Genomic DNA, 11,270 nt, shown 5'->3' with positions numbered 1-11,270 from the left:
CCACCCTCATCGCCGTGTCCCGCACCTGCGACTACAAGCACCACTGGCAAGGTGGGTCTGAGCGCCACGGAATGGTCTGGGTTCCGAGGGCTTTTCAGCTGAAAAGCTGCCTGCTGGAGAGCTCGGGAGGCTTCTGAGGGTAAAGGGACGTTAACTCTCCTCTGGTCTCGCCCACAGACGTGTTGGTTGGCTCCGCAATCGGCTTCGTGCTTGCCTACCTCTGCTACAGGCAGTATTACCCGCCCCTGATGGACTCCATGTGCCACAGACCCTTCCTGTACAAAGCCACGCAGCTGCCAGTGCACCAGGAGAAGCCTGCAGCTCCCAGCTTCCGCCTGGATATATAGTGATGGGCTCTGTCCTGCTGCTCCCTGAATGCCGGGGCAGGGGAAGGCTTCGGGGAGGCTGGAGGTGAGAAGTGGCTCGATCAGATGAGGATGAACCTGATGCTGGTGTAGATGTTCCTGCAGTGCTGGTAAGTTCTCCTGCTCAGGAGCCGGTGCTGCTTCGTTTAACCACGTCCTGCAGGACCCCGCAGGGTGCAAGCCTGCGGGACAGCCCAGCTCCTAAAGGTCCTGAAGCAAGAACCAGGAGAACGTGGCGACCTGGTGGGCCCCATTCCATGGGTGTTCTTGTGCCCAGTCCAGAAAGCACCATCAGTCACCTCCCTTCGGTCCTATCCCGCTCCATGGGAAGTGTATCCCTAAGGGCAGCGCAGGACCTGCTGCTGGTGTCTTCTCAATCCCAGCTGAGCTCATAGGCAGGAATGAGCATGAGGTTCCAGTCTCTCTAACCATGTTTTGAGTGGGGGAGAGGGAAGATGACTTTAGCACGTGTTAAGTGTGTTACTGCGCTAGCCCTGATCTTTTCTAATGTGCCAAATAAAGGAGTTTAATTTTTCAAATGAGCTGTGGTACTAAAAACTTCCTTTCAAGGCCTGGGTTTGTTGCTGTGTCCCCAGGGGGGTTCTAGGTGTTCATTTTCTGTCTCTTTCCTTGCAGCTTTACTATGGTTGTAGAGAGGTGAGAGGCAGCAGAGAACGCAGAGGTGTCTGAAAGCAGCCCCTGCCCGCGCGTCCCTGCACCGTGGGTTGTTTTCTCAGGCACTGGAAGGGTAGAGTGCTGCAGAGCCCCCACAGCACAGGACTGCTGTAAGTAGTGATTTCTCACTGGCCTCCTCCATAGACACGTGTGGCTTTGGTCAAAAGCAAAGGTGGGGCTGCAGCACGTGAGGCTCAGGATGTGAGCGATGGAAACGCCACCCCATTACCTTCAGTCTGGGACCCTGCACCTTCAACAGAGCTTACAGAAACAGCTCGACTTCCCCCTGAGATCCCACACCTCCGAGTTCTCCATCCCCTTCCTTCTCCCCCCAGACATGCACGCACCACAGTCAGCTACTTATTTATTTTGGCTTTTACTGGAAAAGACATTAAATAACATTTAAAATGTAGTTAACTCTTTTTTTTCCTGTTAACAAAGTGCATAACTTAAAAAGCTGATCGTTAGTGTCCCATGTAAGACTCTCCCTTTTCCTCCTCTCGTAGGAGACTGCTTTAGCAATCAGTAGTACAGGCGCCGCCTGAGCAGCTTGTCTGCCCCTGCAGTCAGGTAAAGAACAGCTTCTGCTCCTCTGGGAGGGGAGGAGGGCCGGAGGCTGCAAACAGAACCTTTCAGGTAGTGCAAATAACGTGGAACAGCGGAGGACGAGCAACAAACAGGCGGTGGGTAAAGGCTCCGCAGCCCATGCAGGGCACACACCAGCGGGAGGGGAAGCGGTTTGGTTCTTCCAAAGGCTGCCACAGCAACGCCGCGCCACGGCCCTGCGGCGCCTGCGGGCTCAGCACAGGGATCCGGGGCTGAGGTGGTCGTGGGGGGGTCACCAGAGGCTGGGACACAGACCATGCGGCAGCACCTCAAGGGGATGACACGTTCCTGCTCGTTCGTGGCAGCTTCCTGAACGTGGGCTTCACCTCCCAAATTGCTCGGGCCTGGGGCTGTGCTGCGGCTCGGCAAGGCTGCTGCAGTGCTCTCCACGCTGGGCACTGTTAAGGCTTTTATTCCTCGAGGTCATAAGCTATGAGTTTCCTCACTAAGCCAGAGCAGAGTCAGGCCCTCGATGTTAGTTCCTAGCCCTGACAACTAGTCTGCTTTGGTGCTAGGGGAGCTAGTGTGGTAACTTAGGAGGTGGAGAGGTAAAAGTACATGTTGCCACAGGGAGTCACAGGTCAAGTGCTGCGTGTGTGTGAGAGCAGAAGTGGTTTCCCTTGATGTTTTCTTCCCCTCTGCCCTTACCCTACGTGGAGGAAAATCATCCTTATCTCCAGGTAGCAGCAAGTACTTGGGAAGCAGCATGCGGGACACAGCAGCAGAGGAGAGAGGAAGGCAGAGAAGAAATCTGGACTTTCCTGGTGAGTGCTCAGTTGAATGGGATCTAAGAAGGCAAAAGGAGAACAGAGGAATAGCTGCACGAGGGCCGGCCAAAATGCACCCAGCAACTTCCAGCTGGAGGGCAAGAGAACACAGCAAAGCCCTGGAAGAGCTGCAGGGTCTATGCTCTGGTCGCTGCCTGTCTCTAAGAAACAGCACGGGAGGTGTGGAGCACAGGCCACGCGTGTTCGGTCCAGAGGCCGTTCCCTCATGGATTGAACCCCTGGGATCTGTGGGCAGTTGCTGCTGCTCTTATCTCCAGCAGCAGCAGTTTATTGGGTCTCCTTATGTCTGATAGTGCTTGTTGTGCAGGGCAGGGGGGGCCAAACATGCTGACAGGCCAAAGGAAAAGCCTGACACAAACTCCTGCCTGTAAATAAGGAACATCACTCCCTCCAACACCAATGTCCTCTGAGGTGTCCTAGGGAATTCCAGAGTGTAGGCGAGGTGACTTACATCAAGTGGCCACAACAGCACAGGGTGGTCACTGGCTCCCTGGCAAAGGCTGATCCAGTGTGATGCCTTGTGTCTGGTAGATCTCCTTCAGGACCAGCAGAACGGTGTCTTCCGACTCCCTGGAGGAAGGGGAGGACATGGGGATGAGAAGGGGGGTGCTTCCCTGCGCTGTCAGGATGGCTGTGGTGGTTATGGGGTACTTGCAGCCCTCAGCACATGCAAGGACTGCGCGAGAAGGGCTGCACTGGTCTTCCTCTGCCCCTACCCCCCTCTGTGTCTGCGTTAAGGCAGGAGTGTATCGGGAGGACCGAGTTAAGGCTTTTCTGACAACGTTGGCTTTCAAAGCTTCCACCAGACGGGAATCCAAAGCTTTGACCCTCAGCAGAGCCTTACCAGTAGCAGAGGTGCCCTTGTAGTGCAAATAGGTACTCGTTGAAGCTCTCGATGGGCTTCTCCTGCAGCACATAGTCTATGCGGTTCCCCCCGTTCAGCCTCCCCACGTTAATGGGGGAGGCCTCTTCCTTCACTGCTGGGGGGGGCTCCTCTGCCTTCGTGTCTGAAGGAAACAAAGAGCAACGTGGTTCAACCCCAGGGCCCCAGCAGCCTGTTGGAGCTGCTCCACGGGCAGGTCACACCAGGCACCCCAGCACCCACCTGGCTGCTTCTCCGTGCTGGCCTCTGCCTCCCCTTCACCCTCAGTACTCGCTGCCTCCAAGGCTGGCAGTGGGGCACGGGTGAAGGACTGCCAGGCCACCCGCAGGGACCCCAGCAAGTTGTTCTTCAGGTCCACGCTCATGCGAGTCAGCCCTTCCTTCAGCTCTGAAAGGCACCAGGGGATGGGGTCGGGCTGGGGGCTGGGGCTGCAGCCAGGGCAGGGGGAGAGGGGCTGCCCTTCACCCTACCTAAGTGCATCCTCTTCCTGCCCTTGTGGTGAGGCAGCAGCATGGGCTCAAACTCCACGTCTGGGACGATCATGGGCTCAATCCTGTACGCCACCGGGTCAAACTGTACGAGGAGGAGGAGGACAGTGAGTCGTGCCCCACGTGTCTCTCACAGGGAAGCTCTGGTTCTTATACCTACGGGGTGGAAGATGTTGAAGAAGCCTTTGCAGGTGGGCAGGCTGTAGTTTGGGTTGATCCGCTTCACTCCTCGCACCGTGAGAAACATCCCGATGGGTGACCCAAAAGCAAAGAAGATGGTGGGTTTGTAGTTCAGCTGAGGGTAGTTTGCTGAGACCTAAGGGGAGATGGACGTTTCGGGGGTGTTCCATGAGACAAACTCCGTGCTGGTGTTACAAGCACCTCCTTGCTGCAGTTAGAGCCTGGTGCTGAGTTACCTGTCCTAAGCCAATGTCCCGGTATTGGCAACTCCTGCCATCATCTGTGTTGTCTGGGTTTTGCTGCGGTGGGGACCCACACTCCTTGTGCTGGGGAGCTGCTGTGCTCTGGTCCTGCAGCAACACAGATGAGAAACCCATTAGTGCAGCTCCTGCAGTGAGCCAAGGGCAGGAACAGGAGGCAGTGAACCAGCCAGCATCCCAGGGCAGTCCCGGCAGCATCCTGCTCCAGCTTCATGCTCTACCACTGTTAACAAGTCCTCCTGCTCTCTTACCACCCTTGCAGGCGACGGGATAAAGTGATCCTGCAGCAGGGTAACACCAGTGTAACCCATGGGAGCAGCAAGCAGCAATGTCACCGCAGCCAAACGTGAGCCCATGAGAGGAAGGGTGGCCAGGGATGGGGAAGTTGGGGTGCTTGGACCTGGATGAACACAAGGCATGCAGAAAACAAACCTGCATCTCCCTCTTGGAGCTGATGTAATGAAGCATCTTCATTCTTGGTCCTAAGGGAATTCCCATTTCTTTAAGGTTTGCCTCTGTGCACAAGAACTGGAAAACAAGGAACCCAGATATGAGCACAGGAGCAGGGTGGTGCGTGCTGTGAGGAGTGTCTGTTCCTGCTGCACTCCGTGCGTGCGTGACTTGGTACCAGGAAGATGTGCAGTGGGTGAGAGGGCTGGAAAGAGAAGCGAAGAAGAAACACAAGAGACATCAGAAGAGGAAAGCTCCTCACCAGCGCTTGCCTGTCCATCTTCTCCTTCTCAAAAACCTCACAGTATTCAGACAGCTCCAGCTCCTTCAGGATTTCCTTTACTTCCTCCACACCCTTGTTGCTTGCTGTTGTCCTGGCCCCCTGTGAACAGAGCCATGAGAGATCACGCTTGTGGCTCACTTACCTTCTCCTCTGTGTTTTGGATTGTCTCCCCTTCCCCAGGCAGCAGCAGCAGGAGGTTGGTTGGGTGATGCTGCGCTGCGGACCTCGTACCTCTTCACTGCGCTCGTCCTCCTCAGGAGCAGCCTTCTGGTTCGTCAGGAGATCAAACAAAATGAGGGACCCTGGAAACCAGGCACAGGCAGGCAGAGCATCAGCATCTGGGCAGGGAAAAGCTCCCGTCCACCTCCTTCCTGGGAGGGAAAAGCAGTTCCCTCGGGTGAGCCCCCTTACCCAAGCTGTGCCCCGCAATGGAGACCCCCCCTTTGAAGAGCGGGTTCCTCTGCAGGAAGAGCTGGTACAGGCGGTTCATTTCTGAGGCCACCGTGTCCACGATGGTCTGGCAATAGGTGGAGCTGTTGTAGAAGAAAACGTCCAGGATGGTGTCGTTGATGAAGTGACGCAGGCGATTGATGCTCGGCAGAGTGATGCGCTCCAGGTCGCTGTGGGGAGGAAGAGGGAGTCGCAGTTCAGGGGTGCCAGTGAGGCCCTCCACGTTCCTAAAGCAAAGTGTAAGCTCGGGAAAGGACTGTCACCATCTCAAAGGACATGGTCTGGAGCACAAGTGTGATGGGGAAGGGCTGAGGGACCTGGGGGGTTTAGTGTGGAGAAGAGAAGGCTCAGGGGGGACCTTATTGCTCTCTGCAACTGCTTGACAGGAGGAGGAAGCCAGGAGGGGGCTGGTCTCTGCTCCCAAGGAACAAGGGATGGCACAAGAGGAAACGGCCTCAAGCTGCCCCAGGGCAGGTTTAGCTGGAGCTGAGGAACAATTCCTTGCCCAGAGGGTGCTCAGGCATTGGAACAGGCTGCCCAGGGCAGGGCTGGAGTCACTGTCCCTGCAAGTGTTCACACCCTGGGTAGACGTGGCACTTGGGGACATGGGTTAGTGGTGTCCTTGGCACTGCTGGGATAAAGGTTGGACTTGATGCTCTTATAGCTCTTTTCCAGCCTGGGTGATTCCATGATTCTATGTGTTGTAATCCAGGCCCTTGGCTCATGCTGAGACCTAAGGCAGAGCACGGTCTGTGCTCTCCCACCCCAGGCAGGGGTGAGCAGCCTGGCCATCCTTCCCCAGGAGCCAAATGTGCTCTCACCCCTTCCTAGGGCAGTGCTTGTGGGCAGAAACTGGGTGCTCAGTTCCCAGTGGATGCCCAGGGTCCCTCCTGACACCGCCTGGGAAAGGCAGGAACCCCTCCCCTGCGGCTGGATGCAGATCCGAGCATCCTTCTGAACGCAGCCCTGAACACCCTCAGCTTCCCCTTCACCTGCAGTGAGCCCTGGAAGAAGCCAAGCAGGAGGCTGTGCGTGTGCTTTGCCGTTCCCAGGAGGCTGGAGGAGCCGCTGGGGACACTTACACGTCCACCCCTGTGGAGTGGAGGGAGCTGTGCCAGTTGACAGGCAGGAACTCCACGCGCCCGATCTGCTGCTGCTCCTGGGCTTTCTTGAAGTGCGCCTGCAGCATGCTCAGGGAAACGTTCCTGAAGTCGTTCACTGGAAAAGAGCAGCAACTCTTACCAAGGGAGGCTCCAGGACAAGCCACATCCACAGGGCTTAATAAGATAGAAGAAAAGATCATTACCAGGGGAAATCCCACCAGGGTCTTTAATCTGCTACCCTAAGACCTTCAGTCTTTAACTACAAGATCAGGGGAAGGCTCCATGTCCTTCCATGTGTGTGCACCGGATTTCGCTGTCCCATCTGTAACAAGCCTCCTTCCCACGTGGGCAGGGCTTTAGCACAGCATCAGGATAAGGGAGGTACTTTTAGGAGTTTAAAACCAGTAAATCTGTTGTGAAGATGCTTGTGTTAGAAAGGGAATCCTAAGTGGGGGGGGGTGGGAAATGAACTTGAAATGACTCAGTGCTGAGGGAGAAACACTGATTTCCTTCCTTGCACATGGTCAGCAGCCTTGCAAATGGTTTCATGGCTGAACACACAGAAGTGCAGATGGTGTTAGGGCAGAGGTGTGTTTTATAGGAATGAAAGACTGAAAATCCCAGCTCCTTTGATCCTTACAAGTTAAACCATGTCAGGCTTCCAGGCAGTTTCAGTGATCACCTCTCCTGCAGGACTGCAGCACTCTAATAATTAACAGGTCAGACCAGAGTTAATTGGTTTAGCACCCAACTCCAGAGGATGCTTGGGGCAGGCTGCAAGCCCAGGAGCCCTTCTTGGTGCTCTCCTAACCTGTCATCGTGGGAATTCCCTGAGCCAGAAGCAGAATCCCTGGTTTGGTCCAAACTCCAGAGGCTGCTCGGGGGGGGTGCTGCCCGTTAGACTTCACCCAGCAATAGACCAAGCAGGTTACTTGGGAAATACCCAATTTGGGAAAGTCACTGTTTAGGGCCGCAGCAGAACCCAAGGGTGAGAAGCGGTTGCCCAAACCTTTCCAGCGGGGAGGATTTCATGGCTATAGCGCTGCGTTCACGCTCCCCACTGCACTCAGCACATTCGGCTGGGTGTCGGGGCGCTGTGAACGCACCCTCAGAGCGTTCTGCTTTGCCCCCAGGGCTGGGGGCTCAGTGGCTGCCCCCAGAGCAGCGGGTGGACACGCGCCCGGCCAGCTCCGCACCTACCGCACTGGACAATGCTCCTGAAGCGGATGTCACAGGCTGGCCCGATCCCGTGCACCACGAACACCAAGTGATCGATCTGCAGCGGCTCCCCTTAGGAGGAGGGAAGAGTTGAGAGCAGGAGACAGCACCCGGCGGGGACTGAAGCCACGGGTCGAGCTGCCCCTCACACCTCACCCAGGTAAAGAAGCAGGTAGTGCCGGGACTTTATGCCTCCAGGGTGGTGGGATTTCATAGAACCACAGCCTGCTTTGGGTTGGAGGGAGCTTAAAGCTCTCATCCAGCTCATCTCAGTCTCCCCTCTGGCAGGTTAAAGCCATTCCCCTTGTCCTGTCCCTACAGGCCCTTTGCCCAAAGCCCCTCTCCAGGTTTCCTGGAGCCCCTTTAGGTATTAGAACACAGTCACAAGGTCCCCCTGGAGCACGTTTTCTCACGTTCCTGAACTGTTTGTCCTGCTCCGTCCAGCTGCCCACCCTGGGGTGGATGTGGATCAAGAGCACAGTAAGAGGAAGGCGATGTGGCTCGTCCCTTCTGTCACCATCCTCACCTCAGCAGAGTCCTCACAGCTCACTCCCACCCAGTGCAGGGCACGTCCAGCACAGGAGAGGAGTGGGACCAGCCGCCCTGTGCCACCCAGCCTGGCTCGGCAGGCTCAGGGAGGCACCAGGTGGAGTTACGTCTGGTTTTCTATCTCCCCCACGCGTTACTTTGCATACATACTTCCCTGGTGGCATGCATGCGTAGGAAATGAAGGGGTTAGACAGGAATAACTGCTTGTCCTCCGCTTGGGAACACATCCTGATGCCCGAGTGGGAGCTCAGGGGCAGCTGGGAGGGGACAGAGCTGACACAGCTTCCCAAGACAGGGAGAGCACGTGCTCCAGAAAGCAGGAGGTAACCTGTGTCCCTACCACAGAAAGAAACTCTCCTCCTTTACAAACACACCTCAAGACCTCAGGCAATTCCAGGCACTGCGCTGCTTCCCAGAGCCCTGTCTCTGTGCTGGAAGCACACCACCTTCTCCCTGTGTGCCTGCTGCCTCTGCACATCCAGCTACGCTGCAGGCTCTGGTGCTAGGAAGCTTCCCGAAAACCACTCATTTCCCTTCGGCACACGGCATTTCATCTAGAGGATGACGGGAGCTTGTGCCAGGCTTTGTGAGTAGCCAGGGTGGAAAAGAGACTCTGGCTTTGGATGGGTGGAAGGGAGAAGCGAGCTCACCATTGGGGATCTCAGCAGCGATGTTTTCTACTCCTCTCTTCACAGTCCGAGGTCGACCTTGTTCTGTAGGAGTTGAGCCCCAGTCGTCGGAGGTGGCAACGGGGTGGTAGTGCACCATCAGCTTGTAAACAAGAAGAGCCTGTCATTAAGCTGCCCACAGTGGAGCAGAGGAGAAGCTCTGCCACCACAGCTGGTAGGTGACACGGGGTGGTACCAGCCTGTGCTGTTTTAACAGTGCTTTGCACACAGAGTGAAAGCCGTGCTGAAAAGAGACGTGATGGTGTGAAGCAGACTCTTCACTCTGACACAGGCAGGAGAGGGGAATGGTTGGAGAAAACTGGTTGCTCAGCAGGCATGGTGAAAAGAAACAGCATAAAGGCAGAGCAAGAAGCCAGGCCCCCAGGAGAACCGCAGGGATGTCCTTGCTGGTCCACACCAAGATCATGATTCAAGGCCAAATTGGAGCAACCTGCTCTAGTGGAAGGTGTCCCTGCCCCTGGCAAGGTCTGGAACTAGATGAGCTTTAAAGTCCTTTCCAACCCAAACCGTTCTAGGGCTCTATGAGCACCAGGCACCTCCTCACCTTTGGGTTGTGCAGGATAATGATTTCCCTGCTAGGGGACTCCAGTTTCTTCTTCCACTCATCCTGGGTCACGGCGGTCATGTAAGCTTCCTAAGGAAAAGAACACCCTCTGTGAGTCAGCTGAAGGTATTCCCAGGAATATTCCACCACTCGGGGTATTCCCCACCCATTTCATGGTATTTCTTCTCAATGCACTTTGTGACAGAGGCAGGTGAGGCTGGAGGAGAAACAGGGATGTCTGAGAATCACCTGTTAGAGAGCTTCCAAGGAGCCCCCGCTTCCATGGCAGCAGCAGACTTCCCCATGCATTTAGATCTGCATCTTTTGGTCCATCAGAATAGACATTAGTGCAAAGATGTACATTTCTATACCCATACATATGTAGGCATATATAGCTGGTCTTTCCAAAGCCTCCAGCCATTAGCAGCCCAGGCCACCGAGGTCTCCAAATCCACATTGTGTTCAGTGGGTTTCTCTTTCCTGCCTTCCCACCTCCCTCGGCTTGGGTGAAACTGGGAGTGCAGCGAGGACGGTTCTCCCCAGGAGGGTGAAACTGGAGTCAGGGCAGGCAAAGGCAGGAGAACCCAGAGCAAAGCTGCTGCAGGGAGGCTGCAAGCACGCAGCGTGTCGCAGGAGGAGGTCTCCTGGCTGGGGAGGGCAGCGGGAAGGGGAGCAGCAGCCTGGGAGGGAGCTGGTGGCAGCGTTCACGGTTCCACTAATCGGCTGCGGAAAGGCCGTGCCAAAGCCTCTTTCAAGTTCATGTCCTCAGGCGTGACTGTGGTGCCAGTCACCCCGTGTGGAGTTTGGGACATCAGGGCCAGCACTGGGACAGCCTCCAGTGTCTGAAGGGGGCTACAGGGATGCTGGAGAGGGGTTCTGCATCAGGGACTGGAGTGACAGGACAAGGGGTGATGGGTTCAAACTGGAACAGGGCAAGTTCAGGTTAGATCTAAGGCAGAAGCTCTTCCCTGTGAGGGTGCTGAGGCGCTGGCACAGGGTGCCCAGAGAAGCTGTGGCTGCCCCATCTGCAAGCGCAGGTTGGACAGAGCCTTGGGTGACATGGTCTGGTGTGAGGTGTCCCCATGGCAGGGGGTTGGAACCGGATGATCGTAAGGTCCTTTCCAAACCATTCTATGAGTCAATGACAGTGAGAAGCCGAGATGCTTCTCAGGAAGATGGATGCTATGAGGAAAGGCTTATTTACCTCCAGTTCTTCACTGAAGGTCTCCGAGTAGGGAATGTACTTATTGTCCTTGTCTCCCTTGTAAAACCACGTGCAGCGGCGCACCTCGGACACCTCCTCCTCCCAGTACACCGCGACGCGCTGCCGCTTCTTGAGGTGCACATCGTACCTCCCGCCTGACGCTGGGACCACCACGTCTTCCTTGTCTTTCCCTGCAGGAACCGAGGCCTGACATTACTCCCGGGAGGACCAGGCAGCCATCAGAAGGCTGCGTGCCTTCCGTGGCACACAGAGGGACGAGGCGGGACAGCACACACGAGCGTGCTGCAGACACTGAGGTTCTCCGTACCCAAGCACAGAGAACAGCATCAGTGTCAGATGCCCAGAGGCAGGAGGTAAGATGAAGGCATTAAGTCTTCCTCTCCAGCTCAGGCACAGGCTTAGATGGTAAAACATGCAACTGTGGCCCTGGGAAGTGTGTTGCTTCACGGTGGAGGTGCAGGGCTCCAGCCTTAAGTCATTCCCTCTAAAGCTCTGCCCAGATCCCAGCACAGAC

General features: G+C 56.0%; 2 protein-coding genes across 2 annotated transcripts in view; one reads left to right on the top strand and one right to left on the bottom strand.

The window, feature by feature from the left end:
* Positions 1-347, top strand: part of PPAPDC1B (phosphatidic acid phosphatase type 2 domain containing 1B) — a gene marked incomplete at its 5' end in the record, with an annotated part of 1,301 nt that extends 954 nt beyond the window's left edge. Inside the window, 2 exon segments of the mRNA XM_010021600.1 lie at positions 1-51; positions 178-347. The exon segment at positions 1-51 is cut by the window's left edge and continues 21 nt beyond it. Of these exon segments, the coding sequence (XP_010019902.1) occupies positions 1-51; positions 178-347 (221 nt within the window).
* A 2,566-nt stretch (positions 348-2,913) lies between these two features.
* On the bottom strand, positions 2,914-10,926 carry DDHD2 (DDHD domain containing 2; the record flags this gene model as incomplete). Its single annotated transcript, XM_010021599.1, has 15 exons — positions 2,914-3,004; positions 3,279-3,441; positions 3,540-3,704; positions 3,788-3,890; positions 3,966-4,121; positions 4,222-4,335; positions 4,678-4,773; positions 4,958-5,077; positions 5,210-5,280; positions 5,390-5,598; positions 6,511-6,646; positions 7,732-7,821; positions 8,949-9,069; positions 9,532-9,621; positions 10,736-10,926. Coding segments are annotated over 15 exons (1,916 nt in total), but the record flags the coding sequence as incomplete, so codon positions are not given.
* Positions 10,927-11,270: the final 344 nt, after the last annotated feature.

The sequence above is a fragment of the Nestor notabilis genome, unplaced genomic scaffold (assembly GCF_000696875.1).
Source record: "Nestor notabilis isolate BGI_N333 unplaced genomic scaffold, ASM69687v1 scaffold27559, whole genome shotgun sequence".
NCBI classification, from domain to species: domain Eukaryota; kingdom Metazoa; phylum Chordata; class Aves; order Psittaciformes; family Psittacidae; genus Nestor; species Nestor notabilis.
Note: the sequence above shows the minus strand (reverse complement) of the source record. Positions and strands in the feature narration are given on the sequence as shown.